General features: G+C 44.7%; 1 protein-coding gene across 1 annotated transcript; it reads left to right on the top strand.

Moving 5' to 3' along the window:
• The first annotated feature begins 29 nt into the window (after positions 1 to 29).
• On the top strand, positions 30 to 27,516 carry UBXN7 (UBX domain protein 7). Its single transcript, XM_056498331.1, has 11 exons — positions 30 to 156; positions 3,955 to 4,102; positions 6,345 to 6,412; positions 8,572 to 8,637; positions 10,623 to 10,735; positions 16,318 to 16,464; positions 16,845 to 16,935; positions 17,963 to 18,090; positions 19,182 to 19,575; positions 20,022 to 20,101; positions 22,779 to 27,516. The coding sequence occupies exons 1-11, from the start codon at positions 84 to 86 to the stop codon at positions 22,938 to 22,940; spliced, it is 1,470 nt and encodes a 489-aa protein (XP_056354306.1). The 5' UTR covers positions 30 to 83; the 3' UTR covers positions 22,941 to 27,516.

Genomic DNA, 27,516 nt, shown 5'->3' with positions numbered 1-27,516 from the left:
GCGCGCGCGGGCGGGCCCCGCGCATGCGCAGCGCGCGCCGGCCGGCGGCGCGTGTGTTGTGGTGCGGCGGCGGCGGCGGCAAGATGGCGGCGCCCGGGGGCTCGGCGGGCGCCGCGGCGCTGAGGGCGCTGGTCCAGCAGTTCACCGCCATCACCGGTGCGTTCGGGGCGCGGGGCGCGCTAAGGCCGCCGGGCTTCCCCGGGAGGGTCCCGCCCGGCCCCCACCGCGGGCGGGCCGGGGGCGGGAGGCGCGGGCCGAGGCGGAGCGGTTCCGGGCGCGCTGCCCCTGCCCCCGGAGCGCCTCCCGCGGGGCGGTGTCGGTGTCACGGCCTGGCTGCGGGCGCGCCCAGCGCGGCGGGGCTGCCCGGCCCCCTCCCTTCGAGCGGCCGCTCCGAGGCTCCTCTGGCTTGTCCCGGTGCGGGTGCGGGTCCTGCTCCCTCCTGCCTCTTCCCCTCGCTTCCACTGCTTCCCGGCCGGAGGGACCCCGAGCTGAGCCCCAAAACCCAGAAATATCCTGTATTGCGGGCGGCTCGCGGCAACTTGAGTTGGCAAACGGAGGGAGCAGCGAGCCCGCTTGAGTTGGCAGGCGGAGAGAGCAGGTCGCTTTTCCGTGGAAGTTCGCGTCAGGTGACAGCTGCTGCTTCAGGTTGTGTACTGGGAGCTCCTGACCCACTTTGTGTTTAATCTGCATCGCCGTAGTTACCGCTGGCTGCTGCCTTTGCGTGTCAGATGCTGCAGGAGTGTTTAATAAGATGTGCCAGCTAAACAGCCGAAGAGAAGTAAAACTGCTCTAATTCGGTTTTCCAGACCGGCTCCGTTTCCGTTTGTGTCCCTGTACTTGGACACACTCAAATCCTCAACAGGATATAAGCAGGGAAATTACTGATCTCTCAGCTATTCCTAGAGTATCTTTATACAGCAAACCCTTTGAACAAAAAGAACCTACAGCAATTATATTTTCAATAGTATGTGCCTGTGTGTGAGATATTTGCTAAAACTTGAACCACAACAGGCAGAGCTGGTTTCCTCCTCCTGACACCTTCTATATTTAGACACATGCTTTATTCTTAACATAAGAGAATGTTTTCAAAAAGGAGAAAGCAGGTTTGAAGTTTTGTTTTTATTTTTAACAGAATTTAAGGTTGCATCTAGAAGTGTGTGGAGCTTGTCTGGCCGATGCTGTGTGGTGTGACAGGTGCTCACACCTCAGTGTTTTGTGTTTGTAGCTTTTTCAACTCGGAGTTGTGAGTGTATGCAATCACCACTGTCTGTGGGGAAAAGGCTGAAGGATGAAGAGAAATAGTTCTTAATGCTTTTCTTTGATGCTGGTGGCAGAATTGTGTTTCTTTGGTGCTCTCATCCAGGAAAGTACTGCTAAGAGAATGTAACTCCTGCGTGTCTTGGTGCTTTGAGTTTGAGCTTTCAAATTTTCCAGATTCTGTACTGCATTAGGATATAACTCTGAGCTTCATATAAAGTGTTACAAGTTCTCCTCACAGCTCAGTCACACAAAACAATCCTTCTCCACCCCCAGAACCAAGGACACTGCTGCAGCTTCAGCCCAAAAAGTGCAAACAGCAGTGAATTGAGGAGAGAATCTGTGAGGGTGGGACTGCAGAACCTGGAGCTGGAACTGGACAATGAAACCCAATATGGAAATGGACCAAAACTTGTAAAAGTGTGAAAACTTGTGACTTGGGGTCCATCTTGGGTGTAGCCACAGCCAGGCTCTTGTACTGCCCAAGGTGAATACTTTGAAGGCTTTTTAATAAATCCCTGCTTTATTCCTTGAACTCTTCCCAGCCTCTGTTCTAGGGAGCCTCTCAAGGCATCATTCTTACCCAAGCAGATGATGGGATATCTATGAAATTTGCTTTGAAATTTAACAAATATTTAGAATTGTTTGTTTTCCAGCCCAAGGATTGAAAGCTTTGATATGCTGGCACTTTTCTCAGGAATGATGAGGAATCAGTGGAGCCACTTGCTGTATCAGTGTCTCTTTAAATAATAGCAGAGGGTTGAATTATCATTTTTCTCCCAGTTCTTGCAAATGAATGGCTTTTCATGGCTCTGCAGTGAGGTGTAGAGTGAGGTGTGTGTGTTCCAGGCTCACAGGTGTGGTTTCATTGCTACAGCTAAGATTGAAAATGCCAAAAAATAGTTTGAGTAAAGAGCCTGAACTTCTCTTTTTTATTTTTGGGATGTCACTAGTTGTTATTTTGTACTTTCTTCAGCTCTGTTAACATCTTAAAATACAGCTGTCTGTCATCCCAGCATGCTTGTTGTGGCAGGTTGGCTTTGGGAAACCAGTTCCTTCAGTTTGGCTTTCTGTGTGGTTTGATGTGCAGGTTATTTAGAACTGGTTGATCTCCACAGTTTCAAAGTGTATTCTGTGTTCAAACCAGAGGTTCTTGAGTCTCTCCCAGAAAATCTGAGAAACATCTGAATATGTTTTGCCCAGGCTGATGTTGTCTGTAAGCCTGTTTTTGTGTTTTGTCATTTTGGTGACTTGCTGTGAACTTAGGAAGAATTACTACAGATCCCAAAGCTGCTCCCAGGCTGGTTCAGCTGCATTTTACCACTCTTCCTCTCTACCAGCCTTTCTAAAGGAAAATAAGCTCTTTGGCAGTCCCCCACCTATGGAGAGGTGCTGTAAAGAATTGGGTTGCAGGAGAGCTTCTTCTCCTGAGTGAGCTTCTGCTGATGGAATGGTTTTTGAGCAGGAGTTGGGAGGTAGAGGCTCATCCTCTGAGGAAGGACTTAGGAGCTGTATCTTCATCCTGAGCAGCAACATCAAAACTGGGATTAGTTGCACTTTAGGTGTTCAAACCAGTCTGGACACAGCCTGAAGCAACCTGGGGTGGTGCAGTTTGTCCCTGTCCATAGCAGGGTGTAGAACTGAATGGGCTTTAAGCTTCCTTCCAACCCAAACTGTTCCATGATTCTGTGATTTGAATAAATGTTAGTCATTATACAAAGAATTCTGTAGACAAATATTACTTTCTCCCTCTTGGCTGTTTTTTTTTTTTTTTTTTTTTTTTTTCCTTATATAAACTGAGCTTCTGCTAGTTTGATTTTGCCTTTCAGCAGAATCAGTAAATCAGAGTGTCTTTTCTTCCATTTCTAAATGTCTGTTACAAGTGGATAAAAAAAAACTTTAGCAGCTGATTTAATATTCTTCCTGTTAAAATGTTAAGTCAGATTTTCATTTTTCTTTGTGTATGCCTTGCTTGTGTGTGGAAAATTCACAGAATTGTGGAATGGTTTGGCTTGGAAGGGACCTTAAAGCTCAACTTTTTCTACCTGCTGTGGTGGGCAGGGACACCTTCCATTGTCCCAGGCTGCTCCAAGTCTGTCCTTGGACACTGCCAGGGATGGGGCAGCCTGTGCCAGGGCCTCCTCGACTTCACAGGGTAGAATTCCTTCTCAATATCCCATCTATCCCTGCCCTCTGGCAGGGTGCAGCCATTCCCCCTTGTCTGTCCCTTCATCCCTTGTCCCAAGTCCCTCTGCAGCTCTCCTGGAGCCCCTTTAGGCACTGGAAGTGGCTCTAAGGTCTCTCTTCTCTAGGTGAACACCTCCAGCTCTCCCAGCCTGGCTCCAGAGCAGAGGGGCTTCAGCCCTCACAGCACCTTTGTGGTCTCCTCTGGACTCATTCCAACAGATCCATGTACCAGGAAAATGTCTGACCCCTAGATCAGAAAAATCCAGATCGTGCTAAAATCCCTCAGCTGGTTTCCACTAGGTTCTCAGTTGCTAGCAGGAAGAAGCCTGGCAGTCCTGAGTGCAAGCATTCCCTTCCCCTGAGCTGTGTGTGTTTGTCTCCTTTCACAGTTGTGCTTTGGGGATAAATGGCAGCTGATGAACTGCTCTTCCTAATTATTAATGCTTTGAGAGAGAAAGCTGTTCTGGGCACTTGCAGTCAAAACGCTGTGATTTCCCTTTGCCATTGCAGGTGCCAGTGAAAGCGTGGGGAAGCACATGCTGGAAGCATGCAACAACAACCTGGAGATGGCTGTCACCATGTTCCTGGATGGAGGAGGGATAGCAGAGGAGCCCAGCACCAGCTCTGCAGCCGTGTCTGCGGTGCGCCCGCACCCTGAGTACGTACCCGCTGGGAAAAACGAGCTGTGCCTTCCTGGCAGGCTTTTCAAAGTTTAATAAAAGCCAATAAGGGACAAATAATAAAGCAAAAGGTTATAATGGCTGGGTGCTTGGCATTCAGCCAAGAGCACACCTGCTGTTTTGGAGACACCCCTTAAATTCATCAGCCCGTTGCATATTCATAGGCCTATCATACATTTTCAAACTTTATATAAACTATTTTCCATATTCTAAGAATTGTTTTACATGGCTACTCCTTGAGTTTGCCTTTTTAGAGCATACATGTTTTTTGGCTGTGGTTTTAATGTATTTTTTTATCAGTTTTAATTTGGGCTGTGGTCTTTAATTTCTACAGACAGTTCTGGTAGCTGGTGTATCAGCAGTAGGTGTCTTTATTGGGTGTTATCCAACCAAGCAGGCAGTTCACTTACTACAAAGACACTTTATCAGCCTATGTCACTCCTAAAGAAAACTATATTTTAAGAACCATTTCAACTCCACACATATAGTATCCATGCTAATATTTGTGAAAAACCCATACCATAATATGTATTTATAACACTGGGAACATGGCTGTGCCAGCCAGCCTGTCCCACAAATGTCACACTGCAAAGCACAGCACATTGTCACTTTTCACTACAGTATTCCACACTGCTTTGATCTTGTTCAGTTGATTGCTCCAGTGGTGTTCTGCTTTGTAGACCAGAAGTGAGTCTCTTGCACTTCAGAAGTTTTCTGTAGCTTTCACCTACTGTTTTTTTACAATCAAAGTCCAAGTCATTAAAGTAGGGATCCAGTAATAAGAGAGTCTTATTTTTAAATGCTTCAGCAATCTTGCTTTACACTAATTTGGCAGTTAGAGAGTTGTCTTGGTTTGGCTCTTATAAATGAAGGGAGTCTCAGTGCTGCCTATTAATGTGACTGCTTGAGATAAAGGGAATATCTTGAGTGGTATAAGTCACATTCTCTAGATATGGTCAATTAAATATAAGCCAGGCTTCTGTCCTTATGAAAATCTTCCACTTCAGGAAAAGACAGCTAACTATTTATAGAGGAAAATCCTTGCCCCTCATACTTATCAAGTACATGTACAAATTCAAAAAATTCTTTTAGTGCTAACCTTTATAGCTGATGTGAGATGCCTTCCTACTTGAACCTTTAACAAAGTTCAAATAGGTATATATAGGTTAATGTTCTTATTTCTAGATAACTTGTAGCACATCAGTGACTTCAGATTTTTCTTGGAATACTTTCTTTTTTATACTGACCACCCTCCAGGTGCTGATCAGTTCAGTGTTCCTCCTAGGAGGAGAGAACAGTGAATGTTCAAATGGAGAGTAGCTTGCTGCAGAGAGCAATCAAAGATGGGGAGGTTAAGAGCAAGGTTAGTACATCCTGCTGACACCCCGAGTTACTTTCTGAGAGCTGCATGATCAAGAGCTGCAAAGTGCACACTTCACACCTTGGAGGTCTGGGGGAAGAGGGAGTTCATAGAGGATGTAGTAATGGATGAATCCTTCTCCACATGGATCCCTGGGCCAGGTGACCACACCATTTTCACAGAGATGCTTGTGATTTCTTTGTAATTTCCTTTCTTCTCCTCATTGTAGTTTTGGGTTACCTGTTAAGTGTCTGCAAGTGTAACTGGCTGATCTGTTGGCATGTGAGGGAGCCCAGATATGAAAGCCAAGAACTGCTTCACAAATGGGGGGAAATGGCCATCTTGACCTTGTCCTTCCTCTGGAAAAGAGAGAGGTGTGACTTTCAGGTGGAAGCAAAAAGTCCTCTGACAGACAAAAGCTGATAATAAGGAAGATAATATCTTTTTTCTATGTAATTAGCAAGAAAAGTAGGATGGCAAGTGGATTATTTAACATCTTTTGCTTTTAGAAACTTGCAAGTTCTAACAAAGTTATTCAAGAACAGCAGATGTTTAAATAGTAAATTGACAAAGTCTGGAATCAAATCACTTAGGGATTTGGATAATCTTTTATCAAAAGTCTTCTATGCCAGCTCTCAGTGCACAGGGTACCAGGTCCAGCAGCAGTGCCATGAGTGGGAGCAGATGCTCCCTTGAGGTCCTACTAAATCCCAAACCTTCATTCTGTGCTGTGGTACAGCAGCATCTTTAACTGGTTCAAATTGCAGGAGCCTTGGAGCATAATGAGATGTGGTTTCTACAGTACTTGGAATATTATTGTCTCTCTGATATTTTCTTTTTTGTTTCTTCTCCTTTGATAGGGATGAAGTACGAGCTCCAATTCCTCAAAAGCAGGAAATCTTAGTAGAGCCTGAGCCCTTGTTTGGAGGTAGGCTTGTGTTCTTATTTTGTTTCTGTTTTCTTTGCCTTGAGGTGAGCTAAGTGACAAAAAAAAAAAATCAAAACTTGTTGAATGTGAAGAAATAACACCAGTGGTATTGAAACCCTCACACATGAGAGATGCTTTGTTCCCAGGGGTACTAATTTGCAAAGTCTTGTTTCACGAGACTTTGTGAGGTGTCAGCCAATTAACTTAATTAAGTATACATCTGCATTCTGGGGGCCCAGAACTGTGAGGAATGCTGTGGAAGTGTTTGAGGTGGGATGGAAGATGGAGCCTTGGCTGACAAGTGAAAATGAAGAGGACAAATGCCTGCCTTAAGGAGATGGCAGATCAGAAATGTTATATTTTCTAGTTTCAGTCCTTGTAGCATTTTTTTTCCCTGTTTTGGGAGCTGGAAAATTTAGACTTCTTTAATATGCTTCAGTCCTCAGTCCCATGAGAAAATATTTATTCCTTAGACAGAATATGAATCACTGAAATGGACTAACTTAACTTCTTCATACTGGTGTGAGATGCATAAATTTGAAGTACACACTTAATTTGCATTTGGGCAGAAAGGGAATGACATACAAAGTATCTGCTTTCCTTGAAGTGCTTTTGCACTTCTGTGAGCTTCATTGATACAATCTCGTGACATTCCCCTTGCTGCTGAAAAGGCACCTTGTCAGCAGCAGTGAAGCTGAGCTTCAAAGGTCTCAGCCATTAGATGCAATGACAGGAAAACAAACACACTGTGTGTATCTAATCCTTGCACTTCAAACCTGGCTTTTGGAAGTGGGGTGTTGAGTAGCAGAGAAGGGCAGTTCTGCAGCAGGAAATGTGCATCCAGAGAAAGATGCTCAGCTGCTGCCTTTCTAAAGACAGAGAAGCTCTGCACTTTTTCCTGTGGCCCCACAGAGTTTTTGACAAAGATCTGTTGACTCCTGTGGGCTATTAGGATTCATCACTGACTATCCACTGACCTGGATCAGTGATTCCCTCCTGGCACTGTCTGATCCACCAGTGCCACTTGTGTTTCTGGCACAGAGCAGCCTGACAAAGTAGCTGAACCTGAAGAGATAATTGGTCTCAGCTCTAGCCTTACAGCAGGGGAGGTGGCAGTTTCTGTTTGTAAGAGGTGGTTGTTTAAGGTCAGTTTTTTTTTCCAATTCAAGAGGTGACCCTGTGCATTTGTGCCCTGCTGGATATGTGGATCCCATCATTCTGCATAAAGGATCCTCCTGGACTGCTGAGAGGCTCTTCACCTGTGCTGCCTGGCAGGGACATGCTGCTTTTGCTGAAGAGCTCCTTCAGTTGCTGTTCCAGCTGAGTTTAAGTTGTTCTGAGGTTGCCTTGTGCCTAAGCACTCAGGGTGAAGGAGATCTCATTCCCTGGAGTTGAGAGGTGTTATTCCCAGCACATCCCTTGTTCAGGCTTGCTTTCTTTTTCCATGATAGTCTGTATAATCACATTTCCATTGGCTATAGGTTGTATTTATCTTACTTTAATTTCTGTATTATTTATTATATCTTGTAGCAGTTGGGCTTTGAAAGTTCTGTGTTGCAGTTGATAGGAAAGGAGATAAGTATCTGGAATAACTTTGGCAGGCAGTTTTGTTTTCCTTCAAAGTGCAGTGCTTGTGCTGTACCTGGATCTACTGGAAGAGTGTGGCTGTTAGTCCAGCCAAGAAGTTGGGGCAGGATCAGGATAAGAGTTTAGGAAAGAGTAGAAGTTCATTGTGGAAAAAACAAATGTGCTTCTTTATAAAAAAATATTTTTTCACGGGGTTTGATATTTTGAAGTTTTTCACCCCCTCGAAGGCCTTGAGTAAAATCTTGGCTGGAATTGTGGCAAGGTGATGCTGTGACAGCCCTGCCACTCCATGCTGAAGGGTCTTGGTGGGCCCATCAGAAGGGGCTTTCAGCCTCTCTATATTGTTGATACGTGTTTTATTTCAGGGCTGTGGCTTGCTGGAGGGAGGATGTGTTAGTAAATTTAATTTACAAACTGCCTTCTGCCTATTTCCATCCATCTCCAGTCCTTCCCAATGACCTTTACCCCCACATTTGGGTTCCCATTCTGTTTTCCACATGTGTGATGAAAAGTGCTAATACATATTTATTTTGATAATATACTTTTCAAATTATTCTTCACTTTTTTTTAAGCTCCTAAAAGACGCAGACCTGCTCGCTCAATATTCGACGGTTTTCGGGATTTTCAGACAGAGACCAGTAAGTGTCTACAGATCAGTAAGCCTGATATTTTATTTTATTACTTTTAATGCAAATAAGATGAAGAAATCATTTCTGGTATAGGCTAGGACAGCTTTCAGTTGTTGAAACATTTTTAAATTGCCAGTTTTGTAGCCAGGTGTATTGTTAGAAGTATAGAATCATAGAATTATGATTATCTCAGTATATTCTGTCTGCTTTGGTCTTGCTAACTCTCAAAAAAACCCTTTTTTGGGTGTAGAGGGAACTGAAAAGGGAGAAGAATCCTAACACCCAAGTAGAAATTAAATTAATCCACTGGGTATTTCTTGGCTAGGCAGTGGAATTACATTGGAGTAGCCCTGAGGCTTCTTCCTTGGCCCCACACGGGGTTCTCAAGGCTTTAATTTTTTTTAATTTAAACAGCCCTTGGCTGTTCATGCACAGAATCTCCAGATGCCAAAGCACTGGCTGTTGTTTCATCCATGAAGTGTCACAGAGTGTGATTCTGTGACAGCACACCACCAGGTGTTTCACATCTCAGTTATGGCTGTCATGCTGGAGTGTACTGAGATGTAACCACAGAATCAATAAAGTTGGAAAAGTCTTCTGAGACTGAGTCCAGCTGCTCCCCCAGCTCTGCCAGGGCCACCCCAGTTCCCCAAGTGCCACATCCACACATCTGTTAAACCCCTCGGGATGGTGACTCCCCTACTGCCCTGGGCAGCTGTGCCAGGGCTGGACAACCCTTCCCATGAAGAAATTTTCCCTGATATCCAATCTCAGCCTCCCCTGGTACAGCCTGAGGCTGTTTCCTCATCCTGTCACTGGTTACTGGGGTCCATGGACCATGTTCCCACACAGTTAGGGATTGGCTGCCAGACTGAAATAGGTGTTGATAGTTACTTTCTTTCCCCTTTTCCAGTAATGGTGAACACAAGTACTGAAGTCACTGGCAGCTTTGTAAGTGAAAATACACCGTGTACAGAACCAATATCCTTAAAATTTTTCTCACTGTCTTCTAGCCTGGTCTAGCAGAAGGTGTTCCAGCCCATGACAGAAGGAACAGGCTGATCTTTAGGGTCTCTTCCAAACCAAACCACCCTGTGATTCCACTCTTAAAACATTTAAAGATGCCCAACATGTGAGAGATACACTGTGAGGGTTTATGGTGAAAATTTATCATGCTTTTTGGCAGAACTTTACAGGTGGACAACACTGGCTGTCTCTGGAAAAGCAGCCCTGGCCATGAAATTCTCTGGCTCCTAGGGGTGCTCCACAGGGATAACTTATTCCCTATGTGTCTGCTCAAGAATGGTTTTTATGCTTTGGCCCATTGACAGCTCCTTCCACACTGGAAAATTTTTGGCCATGGGATAGTTATTGCTCATTTCAGCTGACCTGGTTCCATAAAATCATGTATCTGCTGTGATTTACCTTTATTGCCCATGGTCTTGTCTGAGTAGGAAATGTGTTCTGTATTATTTGAGATGGAATTGATATTCTTTAAAAGAAACCTCCAAAGAGATTTCTCCACGTAACCTAAATCTGTTTGTTCCTTTCTTTTCTGTGGAATTACCTCACAGTCAACTAACAGTCACTGCAGTAGAAATATTCCTTTTAAAAGTTATATTGCTACAATCTAACTCAGTTTCCCATTTAGAAGGGTCACTGGGGCCAAGTCATGGCTTTTTTTGGCTCCCTTGTTTTCAAATAGTGGTATGTGACCCCTCAGGTTTGTTAAGGTGCTGTTTAAATGTGAAGGCACATGGGAAAGCTGAGGCAGGGAGGTTCTGCCCTTACACACCAGCTAATCTTGTTCAGTGGGATCTAACCCTGGGACTCTCCATAAGAGAAATCCTGGGATTTCCAGCTCCCCAAACCTCCTAGGAGCTGGAGAGGATTTCACCCCAGAAGTTGTGTGTTTGAGCATTTAGCCAGTACTCAGTGTCCCTTGTGAGTGTGTTTAGTCTAACTGCAATCCCTTTCCTCTTGGGGCCGTGCAGTCCGGCAGGAGCAGGAGCTCCGGAACGGAGGGGCAGTGGACAAGAAGCTGACAACACTGGCAGATCTCTTCAGACCTCCCATTGACCTGATGCACAAAGGCAGCTTTGAAACGGTGAGAGCTCCTGTTTGGGTGAGGATCCTTGCTGGGGAGGGTGTCAGGATGGATCCGTGGATGCACAATCAGAAGGTTGCAGAAGATTGAGCAGTGATGAATATTTGATGGGCTGTGTATGGGATTGTTGATGTACTGAAGGACTTCAGTGGTGATGGTGTCACCTGGAATGGACCCATAAGGATTGAGTCCAGCTCCTGACCATGCAGACCACGTTGTTTTGTGTTTCAGTGTGGCAAATCACACGTGGTGAAGGACTTCAGTGAGCAAGGGAGGCTGGTCAGGATGGGAAAATTGCATCCCTTGAGCTGTCTCTGTAGAGGATACAGGAAAAGCTGGAGTTAGATTGGTTTGGATAGGTGAGGGAGGACCCACCTCCCTCAGTGAGTGTGGCTTGCAACACAGCCCTGCTGAGAAGCTCAGGTGGAATTAACACAGCTGAGCGGCTTCTGATACCTGTGTGAGTAAAAGTTTGAATTTGAATGTGACTTTGCCACCAAGCTTTATCCTCAGTGGAGGTGTCGCACTTGTATAAAATCACAGTGGTTGTCCTTTACTTCTGGTGGTGCTAGGGAAAGTATCCCAGAGATACAGGACACTGTCAGCTTTAAGCAATCTCAGGTGTCACCTTCCCTGACCGTGTAGGCATGTATGAATCTATTCCTAAATTGTTATGATGTGGATCAATCTCTTAACTAATGATTAGAGAACATGCAGATTGGTATTTTTAATTTTTGAGCCCGTAATTTCCAGATATTCTTCAGAAATTCTAGTTACTACTGAACTTTCTCCTGGTGATCTTTGAATAGATGAGATAGATGATGGTGATGATCATTATTTTTACTGCATGAGAATGCAAAATAACGATCAAATAGTGCAATATAAATGTTGGAGAACCGACTGCACAACTGACTGACTGAACAAAAATATTTACCTTGTTTTCACATGTGCCTTGACTGCTATGCACAAGTACTAGAGCACTGCTGGAGAACTTTTGGTGAAACACTGGGCCTTTATGAAGTCTCCAACTCTCATCTCATTACCCTCATCTCTCTTTTTATGCTTCCCAAATCACCAGGGATCAGTTGCCTTGTCACTAATTCCTGTGTTCTGAGGGTGCCCTCCACAACCTTCTTAACAGAATTCCAGCTGTGAAATGATGCTAATAGAGAGCAGCAGTGTCCACCTTGGGAAGGAGTTTGGTGCAGTGGGAGCAGAGGAGCAGCCTGGAGCAGTTGGTGCTCAGGTGTCCCTGCCCTGTGATCTGTGCTGCAGGGTTTATTTTAAAAGATGTGTGTGAGATCTTCCAGCTGAATACTTGCTGGGCCTGGGGTCCAGAGCTGTTGGTGGAACCAGCAAATGTGTGGTTAAAGCACCAGTAAGGGGAACTCCAATGTCAACAAGCAGTGCTGCTGCAGGAGCAGTCAGTGAGTGCCAGAGTGCACAGCTCTGCTGTGGAGTTTGAGATGGGTGCTTTTCTCTCCTTGGGTCTTGCTTTAGCAATGTTGATTGTGGGATTTGTCACAGCCAAAAGTAGTGTCAGAGAGTGAAATAACTTATGGATGGATTTGTTTGTCCTGAAGTCTCTGCATTCTTATTCAGTCTTGAAAGGTAATTTTAAAAGAGGGTGGGCTGGGGTTGGGGAAGGGGTTTGTATGTACTCACATTGCCCTGTTCTTGCAGTACCTGTGCTCCAAACACCTGTACACTTCCTGGTGTTGGCACCCACCTTGCTGTGTTCCTGCACACTTCCTTATCCTGTGGGATACCCTTCATTTCACACTGATGCTACTCACTTCATTGCAATACAACTCTTCACAACTTCTCACTGTGTTGACCATTTCCCTTTGCATTTTACCTTTTCTGACTGCAAACCCCTCTACTGCTTCAGCCTGGGACAGTGTTGGGCCTCAGTGATCAGTCTCTCAAAATTCATCTCTAGCAAGCTGCTGTTGGCTTCTCCCTTCTCTGTGTGCTGAGATAAATGCCATATGATATAAACCATATGAAAAATCAGAGATGCTCATCACATTCCAGAGTATCAAAGACTAAATACTGTCATTGTGATGCTCTTGCAGTCAAGTTTCAATCTAAGTGGGGTTTTCTTTCCAAGGCTGGTGTGTGGCAAGTTCCAGCCTCAGGAACACTCTGCCAGGCTTGAGCTATGTTCATTTATCAGAGAATCATTTAGAATTTAGGGCTTCCTTGGCAGGAGTGGTGACATCTGGTCTTATGTATCTTATCTGCTGCTCTTTGGGTATTTTAAGGTTGGTTTTTGATAGTAAGTACATGTAATTATCTTTAGTTTTCCCCAAGAAACCTCACTTTTCTTCAGTTACAAAGAAGTTTTGTTACCAGTAAGGCCCAGAAAATTGCTGTTTCATTTTAACTCAGTAATGCTAACTTCAGGAATAGGTGTGGTTAACTTCATGGCAGAAAAATTTTCAAATGTTGAATGACATTGTTTGGGTTTTTTTTTTTTTTACCTGCTACATATGAAAAAACATTGTGCTTTACATGCAGAATAGCTTATGATCACTCTATGTGTAAAGTTCAGTGTGTAACTGACTAAACTAGAGTCCTCCCATTAATGTGGAATCTGTTAGGAACAAATCACTCAAGTAGAATAAATAAATTGCACACCAAACACGTCTGATAGAGAACAGTGTGGTTTTGTTCTCATCTCAGACTGCTTTCAAGAATAGCAGGTGTTCTCTCTACATGCCTGTGATGTGAGAGATGATTGAATTTGGGGGGGAGACCACCAAAGTGATTTAGTTTGCACTTCTTGTGGGCAGAGATGGTTTTGGTGTGTGCAGTTTTGTGCTTAGTACTCAGTAGGGTTTCAGTGAAGTGAAACATTGCAGTTTCAAGTCTGTCTACATGATTTTTTTCCCCATTTTACAGTAACCTTTTTTAGCTGCTTCTTGCTTTACAGCTGAGACTAAGGGGTTTTTTGCTTCTGCTTAAAAAGCAGGAATAATTTGGAAGCTGGTCTGGTCACTGTGTTCAAGTGGAGCAATTATCTGTGCATAAGGTGCTTCTAGCCTGGCTTGGGTCAGCACAGCTGCAGGTACAGCTGTGGCTCAGGAGTGGCTGGGTGCTGAAAGGATCTCTGCCCTGCCCCAGGTAGGAAGGAGAAGTGTGGCTCAAACAGGAGATTTCTTGTTTGATAATGTCCTGCTCTGACTCTCTGTCAGCTGTTATCTTCCACACTGACTCACACACATGTCCAGAGAGTCACAAGGTGCTGGCTCCACTTCCTCCTCCTCTCTGCTGCCTTGAAAGGATTGCATTTCAACAAAAATGAGCCAGCAGGAACCACCCCAACATTTTTAAACCATACGTGTTCAGAGAAGTCAAATGAGAGGAAAACTTATTTTTAGTAGTGCAAGAGCCAGAGTTACACAGGGAGATCCAGCACTGAGCATAAACCAAGATTTGTCCCACAGACTGTCTCACCAGATTACTGGTTTGCTGCCTTAAGTTGTAATGATGAAATATGTGACTGGGCAGAAAGGGTAAAGGGACACTTTGGACAGTTTGGGTTGGTTTTTGCATCTGGGCTGCACTGGCTCTGCTCTCAAAGTGTCTGTCCTGTCCTGCCCTGCCTGTGAGCTCTGTAAGTGCTGGCACTGGCCTTTACACCTTAAAGGAGAGGGAAAACTTGGTGTTGGAAACAGAAGATCTAAATCCATCAGATCTCAGATTTTGGGATACACAAGCCAGCTCTTGAGCCTTCCCTAGCTGTCTTGTCACTTACCAAAATGACCCTAATATAATCTAATCTCCAAATCCACAGTGTTTCTTCTCCTCACACTCTTGTCCTTTCACCCCATCAGAAGAACCCCTGGAGCTATGTAAGAGCTGTGTGAGGTAGCAGCATGTCCTTTTAAATGTTAAATCCAAAGCTTGCTTTTACAAGGAAGTTAAAAGTAGTTTAAAAGCTCGGCCTGTTCTGCAGCTGAAAACTCAGTTTTGCAAATTTTCTCTGTGGAATTTCCTGCTTGCATCCTTCCAAGGCTCTCAGCTGGACAGAGAAGATGTAGAAGCAGAAGTTTTCATTAATATTAAAAGATACACAGAGTGAGATGCACTTTCCAGCTTTCTAATTACACATTTTTGGGGTTGTTCTTTTAACAAACTACATGAGAACACAGGACTAAGGCAAGTTCAATTGACTTAAATAACATAAGGACTTTTGTTCCCTTTAAACTTGGGCAGTACCTCTAGGCCTCATCTCAAGCTGGTTTCTTAGAATTAATCTCAAAATGCATAGTTAGCTCAAAACAAGTCCTTTAAATAAAAGCATGACAGTTATATTTAAGACCCTTGCCAGTTACTGAGGTGTCACCTTCCCCACTTTTCCCACCTGGTGACCTGGATTCTGGCACTGTAAGTTAGTGGTAAGTAGTTAGTGTGAGGCCCATTGTGGGAATAGGACTATTCCATGCTTCTACCTTCATTTTTTTTTCCTTTGAGTAATAGAAAAGCTGCCTCTGCAGGGCACTTGGCCACACAGGCTGACTTTGTAGGCTGAGATTCTTGCCTTGGTGAAGCTGAGTGTGTGGGGTTCACATGTCTGTCTGTCACACAGTGGACAGGCAGACTGTTCCAAACTGCACTGGCTAAAATTCATTCTAAAAGTAAAAACTTTGGTTTGGGGAACAAAGTAGTGCCCAAACAGCAAAATCTTGCATAATTGCATAATCCTGATTCCCCTGAATTTTTTTGTCCTTTGACTTCCTTAACAGTAGATTACCAGCAGGATGGTGAGCATAACTTCTAAATATTTTTTTTTTTAAAAGCAAAGAGAGTTCCTATGCCAGTTCCAGTCTTTCCAGGTGCTAAGAGCATTCCTGCTGTTGATCTAGCCCTCTTTTTTTCAACAGGTATGACAGTTCAGCGATCAGAATTACATTCTTGATCAAACTCCTACCATTAACTTGCAACCAAGCAATCAGACAGTGCCAGCTTTGTGACTCAAACCAGTAAGATTTCTTCCTGCACCTTCCTGTCTCCCTCCCCACTTGCAGTCTGGATAAGCAGCAGCAGAAAAGGATGCCTAATTGGGCAGCTGGACAGTCACAGAGTAACTCAAAACTTGGAGAGAAAAAGAAAACACACAGAGAAGGGGTCCTGTGCAATCAATGCAAGTCCTCTGTCAATTATGCAACCTACCTCACTAGATGGTTACCACGGGTTTGTCTTTAGACTGAGCAGGTCTTTGTTGCCACACCAGTGGGACTGACTGCACTTTTCCCTGAATAAATACTTCATTCAGCATCACCATGTGTTCCCTGGTCTGAGTTGCTTTTCCCACCCTGTGCTTGGCTTGTTGAAATCCAGCAGCTCTGTTCATCAATGTGATTCTGTAATCCAACCAGGCTCATTTAAAGCTGATCCTTCAGCCCTGCCTTCTGTTTTGTGGGTGCCTTTTCACTAGCTCTGTCCATCCTCCTCACTGTGAAGGGGTGTGGTGGAAGGTCTGGCAGTGGTAGAAGCCATCTCTGATCATTGCTGGCCTCGGTGCTGCCTGGCCCTTCAGCCTGATCTAACCAAGCTCTTCCTTCTGCTTCCAGGCCAAGGAGTGTGGTCAGATGCAGAACAAGTGGCTCATGATAAACATTCAGAACGTGCAAGATTTTGCCTGCCAGTGCCTCAACCGTGATGTCTGGAGCAATGAGGCTGTGAAGAACATCATCAGGGACCACTTCATTTTTTGGCAGGTGAGAAATTGTCTGGGGATGGATGTGTGGGTGACTTGGTGCCCTGGCAGTTGGGACAAAAAATTGATTTCTTTGGAAAAGATGAAATTCTCGTAGCAAACCTGCAGAAAAGATGTATTTCATGGAGTATATGTAGTTTATAGATGGAGATGTAATTCATGGATATGCTTTTCTTTTGTGCAATCAAGATGTTACCACATAGCTTATCATACATGGAGAGCTAGAGGTTTAATTACAGCTTGTCTGAGTTACCTCTACACACAGAGAGCTGTGTGTACCATTTACAGTTTACACTGTAGAAGACAGAAAAACTCTGTGCATTTTGTAGGTGCAGTTTGTTTGTGTTCCCTCTGCAGCCACTAATGTGCCTGATTTTGTAGGTGTACCATGACAGCGAGGAGGGACAGCGGTACATACAGTTCTATAAACTAGCAGACTTCCCTTATGTCTCCATCCTGGATCCCAGGACAGGTAAGACAAGTGGCAGCTGTTTTACCTGGAGTTATCCCCTAGTAAGCTGAAATACCTCCCTCTGCAGTTTGTCTTACATTTGGCTGAAGAATCTCTTCAAGATCTGAAGGACTGGCTCAGCATGTTCCCAGAAGAACTAAAGGAATAAAACACCCAAAACTTGCAGAAATTTTGTGTGTTTGAAGCTTAGTGAGTATTTTGCTTAGAAAGTGAAAATAGTTCCATCTGGTGGAAAAACTCTGAATTCTTTTTATTTAAGTCTTTCAAAAGCTTCTTGAAATCATGTGATTAATAACTACAGCATTTGTAAGTGCTACATGAATCTGCTTTCTGCTCCTCCCACAGAGCTTTGTGAGGCTCAGCAATGACTTTAAATTGCATCTTAATTTTGAGATTGCAGTTTTTGTTTTGTTTTGCTTGTTTTTACCCGAACAATAAAACTTCTCCCTCCAGCTCTTTCAAAGTCGTTGCTTTTTCTTTTGTATCCAGCAGCTTCTTCTGTCATCCCATAATGCAGCTGTCTGGTTATATAATGCTGGTCTGGTCTGCTGCTTTAATAACTGAAGTGACAGTGTCTGTGATCAGTGCTGAGACTTTTATAGCTGACTTAAACCACCCAAAATACATATATTTTTTAATGTTGCAGCTGAAATTAGAATACTCTTCTTAGCACTTTACTTCTAGGAACAAATGCTGTTTGCCAAGGGTTAGAATCAATTTGGCAAGAATGGAGGAATTCTTTCTTTATAAACTCAGTGGTTTGGTGTTCATTCATTTCAAGGCCAAGTTCACTATTCTGTGCTCACATTCCCATAGATAGAAAAGAATGGAAATAAACTGTGTCTGATTCCATGTCTGTCCCTTTTCAAGGGAGTGGAAGGAGGAAGCTCCATAATTATCAGGTGGTAGCCTGTGGGAAGCTGCAGTTCCTCAAACAGGGACTCTTGCAGCAGTGAGTTGGTGTGTTTGACCCTTAAACTGCAGCATTTTGCTGAAATGTTGTTTGATTCCACTTTTTGTTCCCTAGGCCAGAAGCTGGTGGAGTGGCACCAGTTAGATGTGACTTCTTTCCTGGACCAAGTGACCGGGTTCCTGAGCGAGCACGGCCAGCTGGACGGGCACTCCAGCAGCCCTCCCCAGAAGTGCTCCCGCTCAGTAAGTGTGGGGCTCCTCCAGGAGCACTGACCTGCTGTCCTGGTTTGAAGGACAGCTGTCTGCTGAGAAAGGCAGCAGCCTCTCTTTGAAATGGAGAATGTAAACCCCCTCCCTCCAAATTATTAAAATTTTGAAATTAAGGGGCTCTCAGGCAAAGATATGGGAATAGGAATAACAGTTCTTTACTAGGAAAATTAAAATGGAAATACAGTATTTCAAAGAACAATCCCAACCCTGCCAGAGTCAGAATCCAAGCTGACACCTGTCAGTCAGTCAGGGTGTTGGCACAGTCCCATTCAATGGTGGCTGCATCCTCCTGCAGTGGCAGATGTGGTTCAGCTGGAGCAGTGCTCCTGTAGAAGGTGCAGTTTTCCTCTGAAGGTCCAGGGATGATGTGGAAAGGTCCAGTTTTCCTCTGGAATCAGTGGAAAAGGCTGCTTTGGTGTTCCAAATCTCAGTTTTTATCTAGGTAGGAAATGTTTGGCACCTCCCCCTGGCTGGAGCATCTCTCAGTGGGATGATGTAATTTTATCAGTCATGCACTGGGACTCAATGGTCCATTAACAGATGATATCTCCCTGGAGGGAGGATGGGTTCTGGAAAAGATAAAGATCACTGCCCCACCTGGTTTTAACAGATGGTCCATTAATGGAATATATCTCCATAGAGATAAGGGTCCCTGCTTTATCTGCTTTCAACAGATGGTGATAGAATACACACTTTTGGTCACATCCTGCATTGCAACCCAAGACACCTGTGCTTATCCAGCTCTCCTGATTTCCCAGACAGACCCCAGGAGTTAGTGCAGGGACATGCAGAAATACAGTGTGCCAGGGAATGCCTGCTCCCAGGGTCACTGTTTGTGCTTTCAGCACTTGGTTTGGGTTTAGCAGTCAGAGTGTGAAAAGAATATTGATTACCCCATGCAGAACTCCCGGGGGAAGCCATTAAGTAATTACAGCATGCCTGGCTTTCCCTGCTGTGCCTTCCTGACAGGCTTAGTGGCTTCCCTTCTGGAAGACTGATGTCCTTTTGCTTTTCAGTAGATCTTTGAAGGCAGTTGTGATGGGTGTGTTGTCTGCATCCCACAGGAGAGTCTCATCGATGCCAGTGAGGACAGCCAGCTGGAAGCTGCCATCAGAGCCTCGCTGCAGGAGACACATTTTGATTCCTCCCAGGCCAAGCAGGAGAGCCGGTCGGACGAGGAGTCGGAGTCGGAGCTTTTTTCCGGAAGCGAAGAGTTCATTTCTGTTTGTGGCTCTGAGGAGGAGGAGGAGTCGGAGATCCCAGCCAAGCTGAGGAAGTCTCCACACAAGGACTTGGGGTACAAAAAGGAGGAGAGCAGGAGGCCTCAGCCTGAGCCCTCTGCAAGGACTGAGCCTGGGACAGCCTCAAACCACAGAGTGCTGCCCTGCCTGGATGCAGGGGCACTGGAGGAGTCGCCGGACAAGCCCGAGAGCGCGTTCCGGGGCCTGGACGTCAATGGTGAGTGCCCCTTCCTCATGGCTTTTGTTGTGGCTCTTTGTGCCTGCAGCTGTTCATAGGCTGCCAAGCCTGGATTCATCCCTTCTTTTAAAAATCCCTACCTCCTTGCCAGCAGGCATGAGTGATTCAGCAGCAGCACCACTTGGGAACAGCAATGCCCCAGCACTCAGAGCCCTCTGGGTCCCTTGTGGGTCTCCTGTGTCTTGCCCAGGAGTAAAATCCACTCTGGTATAACATGTGCAGAGTGATCTGGGCACTCTTGCTGAGCTCAGTCACTGCTGCTTTGCAAGAGTCCTGAGCCTCATGGTAGAGATTTATCTCCACAGGCTGGAACCTTGTGTTTGTCTTCAGTTCCTCACCCTGCTGAGGGCTGTCCCACCTCAAATCGACACTGGAGCTCAACTCAGCTGCCCTGGTGTTAACTTGTGGTGACTTCCTTTGTGTAGGACCAAAGGCACAGCTGATGCTGAGGTATCCAGATGGAAAGAGGGAACAAGTTTCACTGCCTGAACAAGCTAAACTTCTGGTGAGTGGAGTTATGGGAATCCTTGTTTGAGTAAAGATGAAACTGGAGAATTTTTGTGCCTGGGGTGACACTGCTGAAATTGGATCTCGTGGGAGAGGTGTATCCAGGGAGTGCTTGCACTGTGTCCTGTGCCATTCCTTTCTGAGAACTACTGGCTCTGTGTGTCTCCACTTCAGCTTGGGTTTTGTGTGCACTCCAGTGTCATCCTCAACCCCCACACTACTCATTTCCATTATAAAATGACTCTAAATGGCTTTTGCATTAATTGTTAATTACCATAAAATGCTCTCAGCTTTCTCATTTCTGGGGCCTTGTTTCTAAAAGTAGTTGGTTCTCATGGTAAAAATCAAAGGCAAAGCTCTTCATTCTCATTCTCCATCTCTCCCATCACCCTTCCACCCTCCCTGAACATGGATGTTGGAGCAGACTTTGGAGGAAATTCTCCCAGGATAAATTTATTACAGTATTATTTAATTACTGTGCCTCAGGTCTGCATTTCAGCTGTGCTTTGGGCTCCTTACCTTGGAGAGGTCCATGTGAATGGAGTACCCATCAAAATTTTGCAGGTGCTTACCTGGGAGCAGAGTGTAAAGAGGTTACTGTGCTCCTGTCTGCCATGAGTTTTCAGAACACAGTGGCCAGCTAAGCTCACTTAAATGTAATCACTCTAACAGCTGGAGTCATAGGGAAAGCAAAAGCACACCTCATCAGAAGGATTTTGGGAGAAAAGTGTCCTATCTCTTACAGAAAATGGGGCTATTGCCTAGCCAGCAGCTCTAGGAATGTATCCTCAGCTCATGTTCTCATCCTCAACTCTCCTGCTTGAAAATAAAAGCTTGGAAAAAAAAGCTTGGCTGCAGTTTGAATTGAATGCAGCTTGTTAAATAAATTTGCATGTATTATTTAACATGCAGCACTTTTGAATACTTAAGCAATTCATTTAGGCAGTACAAAAGTGTAATATTGAAATATATATATTATATTAAATAATCTTGACTTTTGGTTTGGTTCCTTTTATGGACTGTGGAAGTTAAAGGAAATTTATCTCAGCATATGATTTTCCTTCTGCTCTACAGTCAGCAGAGGAATTTAGCTGAGTCAAGGTTTGTGGCTAAAGACATCTTTTGGTTGAAGAGCTGAACAAGCAGCATTTGTGCTCATCTCATGTGATCTTCTGGAGCCTTTCAGTCAGATCCAGATTGAGTCTCAGGTGTTTCTTTGTGAGCATCATTTCCATACTGATTTTTTTTCAGCCTTTAATTGTTTCCATTTTAAAGCTGGCCAGAACTAGCAAAAGAAATTGCATAAGGAGATAATTGCACTTCAGGAGTTTAACTGATGATACTCCCCAGCACTGGTTTTAAAAATGTTTTATTTTTAATCATTGTGCTGTTATTGATGAAGCACTGGCTTCTTTACACACATTATTTCCAAGAGGTGCTTATGCTTCCAATATTACCATGATGCCCTTTCTTCCCCTCAAGGAAAAAAAAAAAAGGCAACAGTGCCTCATTGCCTTTTTATAGAAGGAGTTGCTCATTGTGTGCAAATTGAGTTGACTTTACTCAGTTCAGCAGCTCAGCCCTTCCTCCTCATCCTGAATACCTCTGGTTTGCCAAGGTTTTAGGTGTGCAGGAAAGACTGGCCTGTGAAAGGACAGGGAGGGATGTGGGCAGGAAACCTGGCTGAATATTTAAATTCAGTGGTTTGTAAAGAATTTTGATCATTTTGTTGCCTTGAAAGGAAATTTTCCCATTCTTTGTATTCCTTATCAGACACAAAGGGAGTTTGCAAAGCCTGTGGAGACCAGTCCAGGTAAAGAAGGAGGCTGGGGCAGCAGTCTCCTCATGCCAAAGGGGTGTGGATTTTCTCTGCCCCTCTCTGTTTGTGCTTTAGGTTCCCAGCTTTATTTCCTGGTGTTTGCTGGTGAGCTTTGGAAATCTCTCACCACAGCACAGACATGGACTCTTCCTGACATGCCTGTTCCTTGGGATGTGAGCCCCTCATCCCAATGCTCTGTATCCTGACACAGTTGTTCTGTAGGCAGAGAAGCCAGTGAATTGAAAAGATCTTTTACAAATCCAAAATCTGCTTCTTAAAGGCAAGAAAAAGAAAATGAATAAAATTTCTGCATTTATTTTGGTCAATGCTAACTCACCAAAATGCTTCTTTGGTGGCTTTTATCTTTAGGGTAAGGGCAATATCTGATAAACAAATGAGGGGGTTTCTATTTTGGGATATTTTAAGTTTCTTTTCCCCAGATTCTATTTCACTGTGGCTTGAATGTGTGGTGTGGAATTCAGTTCTCTTGCATTAATGCAGTATTATCTATAGTTTTATGTATAGTTTACCTTGTGTGTAAAGAATCATTTAGGTAAGGGATCACTGGTAATTAGTTTTTGTGATTAATCATACCATGTGTGGGCCCAATTAAGTGTTAAAGAGGCTCTGTAGTCCATGCAAAATTTCTAAATTTTCAAATTTTCTTTGTGATTACAAACTTCCTTTTTAAAGGAAAACAGGATTTTTTACATTCTGAATTCTGTGACACTGGTTTGCCTTTATTTGTCCCCAGGATATTTTTACATTCTGAATTCTGTGACACTGGTTTGCCTTTATTTGTCTCCTTGATTTTTTGCATTCTGAATTCCCTGACACTGGTTTTCCTTTCCCCCAGGCTCTTGTGAAGCACGTGCAGTCCAAAGGATACCCCAACGAGCGCTTTGAGCTGCTCACCAACTTCCCTCGGAGGAAACTCTCCCACCTGGACTATGAGATCACGTTACAGGAGGCAGGCCTGTGTCCTCAAGAGACTGTCTTTGTGCAGGAAAGGAATTAGCACTGTGGCCTGAGCTCTCCCAGCCTTCCTCCCTCTCCTCTTTGCCTGGGACAAGAGTGGTTAAATATGCAGTTAAGGGTCATGGGATTGCAGTGCTGGATCAGGCAGCTGGCTGGCCCTTCCTTCCCCTCCTCCTCCTCCTCCTCTCCCTCCCTTCCTTCTCCCACTCTAGTGACCAAATGAGAGTGCTCAGTTTTATTTTCTTCCTCAGCTGCAGAGAGCATTGGGAAGAACATCTTTCCTCTGCTTTCCTGGAATAAAGTAAAACAGTGATCTGTGTATCCAGCATGCTGGAGCTTGGAGTGGCCATAATACACAAACCCTTCTTGCTGCTATTCTTAAATCTGTTCTGTTTAATTTATTTTTGAAAGGAGTGTGTGGTAAGGCACAGAGGCATCTCTCTGTAGGGAGAGAGCATAACCTTCAGGACAGTCTTTCCTTTGTTTGGATTCCCTACACAAAAGGTCTCCATTAACCTTCCAGCCTTCTCTTACCCAACACTGGTTTTGGAAAGGAGTTGGGTTGAGCCATGGTAAAATTCTCTACCCCAATTCTCTAATTCAAAGGTTTCTAGATTGCCTGCATGTTTACCTCCTGCTTTAAATTGCCAGTGGACATAGTAAAAAATCCAGCCAATCCCCAGAAATCCAGCTGTGCTCCATGTGGGACTGACTGCTTGGCCCAGAGGGTCAGTCCAGTGCTGGAGCAGAACCAGCTCCTTCATGGGTGTGGGTGGGTGATCCATGTTCTCTTCCCAGCATCCTCAAAGTGTCTCCTTACTTGCTCTCAGGACTTTGCAAATGACAAGGGTACTGTGAAGGTTTTGGATTCTCTGAAAACACCTGCCACAGAGACCTGACAGTCAGCTGGCATTTTTCCTTGGCACAGAGGTTGGTTCCTCTAGGAGTGAGTGTTTTTACAGCACTGACAGCATTGACATCAATTAATGCTTCATAAAACACCTTCCAGCCTGGTGGCTTGAATTCCCTGGGATGATTTTTGTCCTGTGTTCATCTACTGTCACCTCTAAATTTGGAGGGCTGCATGGAAAGCTGGTCCTTGGTGCTTTCCTTTCAGCTCTGGAGGCTTCTCCACAAGTCAGTGCCCTGGTTTTCCTCCAGTGTCTTCTCTAGACATGGTCAGTTGGTGTTTCAGCAGCTGTTCCAGTGGGACAGGAGTTAACTGGCACAGCCCTCAGCACAGTGTGGTAGATTTGTGTATTTACAGCTAAAAATTCAGTTTAATGTGGTCTTCAGTCACTGAGGAGAAAGGCACATGGGACCTGGCATAACTGCTGACTTTTTCTGCCACTCTCAGATGATTTGGTAGTCAGAAATTTACATATTCCAATTTTTCAAGACATTTTGCCTTTGATTTCATACTAGCATTTCTACTTTTAAACCTTTAAATGCAAGAAATCAGAGAAAATTTCTGACATTCCCCATGAAAACTTCAGCTCACAGCTGTCTCCTGCTCCTAATTGAGGTTTGACATGTAATCATGCAATTGTATAAATTGATTTCCCTTCCTGCTGCAGGATGGAGTGTCAGGAAAGCAGAGGCTCATCTCAGTTTCCTGATCGGTGGTTGCTGTGACACCAGATGTCATCTTGGGTTTGTAAAGTCCCCCAGGTGTGGAGGCTGCTCCCAGCATGGGGAGTTGAAAGGGGCTCTTTTGTTTGGCCTGTGAAGCAGCAGTGGCACCTCCAGACTGAAGGATCTTTAATTCTTGAATATCCAGATCCCTCACTCGTGTTTCCACGTGGACCTGAAACTTCCTGGAGCAGCTCCAGCTGTCTGGTTGGAATAACAAATCCCAGGTGTGGTTTATTGGCACCTTCCCTCCTGGGCCTGCTCCTGTATGTGGGGCTGGGCTGAGCTTTGTGTGACACCAGGAATTGCTCAAACAGGGGAGAGAAGATAGGGAAGTTGAATATTTACACTGAAAATGGCATTTTCTCATGGTTTCTAGGAGTTGTTTCTGTTCCAGGAAACTGTGATCCTGGGTTGGGTTTTTTTGTTTCTGTGTCACACTGTGGTTTTTTTTCTATCATTTTTGTTTTGCTTTGCTTTGAGAGCAAGAAGGAGAAAAAAAAAATTAAGGAATATGTATCCCTCCATATGGCTCTTTGTTCATTCCTCTCTCTGCTTCCCAACCCAAACAAACCACACATCAGCTGTGCTGTAGGGGCTGAAAGCTGATGAGAATCTGCACCAACCAGGACACAAACCTCTGCAGCTCTGCTCCCCTTGGAGGAATGTGTTTTGCTGGCCTGAGGAATGTGGTTGAGAACACAAATCCAGTCCTGCCTGGGGCAGCTCATGGCAGGGGAGGTGATGGGTTAGGCAATGTTTAAAGACATTTAAACAGTCACTTCTAGATGTGAAATCTGAAGCTCAAATTGCTTTGGCTGGAAAAAATGTGTTAGATTTGATTGGGAAATAGGATGCTGAGCTGTGAAAGACAAAGGAAACCAATCCTTCAAAAGCTGTGGTTTGTGGCTTCCTGGGGCTGTCACTTGCTCAGGATTTGCATGTGGGCAGTGCAGGATTTTCTGAGTGGAGAGCTGCTCAGGGCTGTTGTGTTTGAAGCTGGAGCTCTTGCTGCTGGTGGAGATGTTCCCTTTTTGCCTGTGCTCTTCATCTAACACAGCTTTTGGGATGGGATGTCCAGTAGTCCCAGTGACAGCCAGGATCCTGGAACAGAAGGTGAAACAAGCTCTGGCTTTCCCTGCCAGGTGCAGCTGACACGTTTATGTCCCACTTCAGAGGCCCACAGAAGGATTCTGGATCTTTCTGATGCTACATGCTCTTAAGTCATGATTGACCAGCCTCAACCTCACAGCATTCCCCACTGACCCAAAAAGGGCAGGTAGAGGCTGGGCCAAACATTTCTGGCCACACTTGTGTTATTTTCTTTAGGCTTTGAACTAAGGTCTGTGATTTTTATGATTTCTGACATGCATGGACTGCAGTGTGTTGCTTTTCCTGGTAGATCAGTTCAGATAACACCACTGATGTTAGAGCAATGTCCAGGATTTGCAGGTAGCCTTGTAAAATGCAGTTATCTGTAAAAGGCACCCAGGTGTACCATTATTCCTAAGTACATCTAAACAGGAATTTTCCATCAGCTCTTCCCAGAGCTCCCTGACCTTCTCACTGTTAGGGGAAGTGACACCTCTCCTTTGTTCAGCTTGTGTTTCACAAGGTCCATGTCCTTCAGAGCTGATTTGTACACTCAGCCTGCCCTGCTGCTGTGGTTTGTACCTTGGCAGAAACTGTTTGGTGCAGGTTTTAGTAACTCAGCCTCTCTGCTGAAGGGTCTCAAATTCCTGTTCCTGTCAGAGCACTGAGCTGCTTCACTGGGACTTAAGGAACAAGGGCTAAATTAAAACCAGTTTTCTTTTGAGGGCAGGGCTGTTTGTCAGGTAGCAAACACTGCAGAGATGCTTGAAACATGGTGGGGTTTTTTTGTAAACCACATAAAAATGAAATATGAACATAGGGACCTGTGTAGGAATGTCCATGTGAATGGGAAGATCTGTGTCATTTCAGGGCCTCATCACTTCATTTTTATTCCCTTTTAGTTTGTATTAAATGTCACTGCTTTGTTCTGGTTTAATCCCTGTTTAATGAAGTTGATAAACAGTTAGTCTGGTGTTCCAGGAGGAGGAAGGGTGGCAGAGATGTGCTCTAGGTGGGTGAAGTGCAAAGCCACTGTCCCTAAGGACTGGCTGTGCCTTGTCTGGCTGTTCCCATGGGCTCAAATCCAGCCTCTGCTCTCCCTCACCCTTTCTATTTATTTATTTTCACAAGTGATTTGTAAATGGAACAGCTCCTGTTTCAAAGACAAGCTGATGTTGTTGGAAGTGCCCCAGGCCTGTGAGGGTTTGGAGCTGGTGAGGTTCATGGATGCCCTTTCTGTGATGACTTTGATTCCTGCCTCCCCTTGTCCATGGGATGCTCGGGGTCTGTGCACTCCCAACCAACAGAGCCATAAGGATTTACACACACAGGGATTCAGGCAGAGACCTCTGCACCTCCCAGCAGTGCCTCACCCTGCTTGGGTTATCCAGTGTTCATGGGCACCTCCTGAGTGACGACAGAAATTCGGGATTTGCTCCTGTCTGATCGCTGGGAGTGTCTGCAGTGCAGAGAAAAGTCACTTTGTAGCTGCTTGTGAAATGGTGCCCAGACTGAAGGGGTAGAACTGAAACTGGAGCAGGGGATGAGGTGCTATTTTATAGACCAGATTTATATGAAGAACATGTGGGTAAAACTCAGAGACACCAGACTCTAGGACAGATGACTTTTTAAAAATGAGGCTGTTTCCTGGAACTGGGAACATCCAGTTTCTAAGGGACAGCTTTTCACAATGGTCACTTTCTTCAAAAATGGCAACTTCACGTGGGAGGAGGGAGAGGATTAATTTGGAAGTTTTCAGCTCACTGTGCTGGGAGGGACCAAACTCAAGGAAACCTCTGATCTATATACACAACTGCTGCATTTTTTATAAATATATGTAAATGTCCTATTGTAATATTTGATCCTGGAAATAAAACAAACTGTTTTCAGTA

Source organism: Oenanthe melanoleuca, chromosome 9 (assembly GCF_029582105.1).
Source record: "Oenanthe melanoleuca isolate GR-GAL-2019-014 chromosome 9, OMel1.0, whole genome shotgun sequence".
NCBI lineage: Eukaryota > Metazoa > Chordata > Aves > Passeriformes > Muscicapidae > Oenanthe > Oenanthe melanoleuca.
This window is presented reverse-complemented; position numbering and strand designations above follow the sequence as displayed.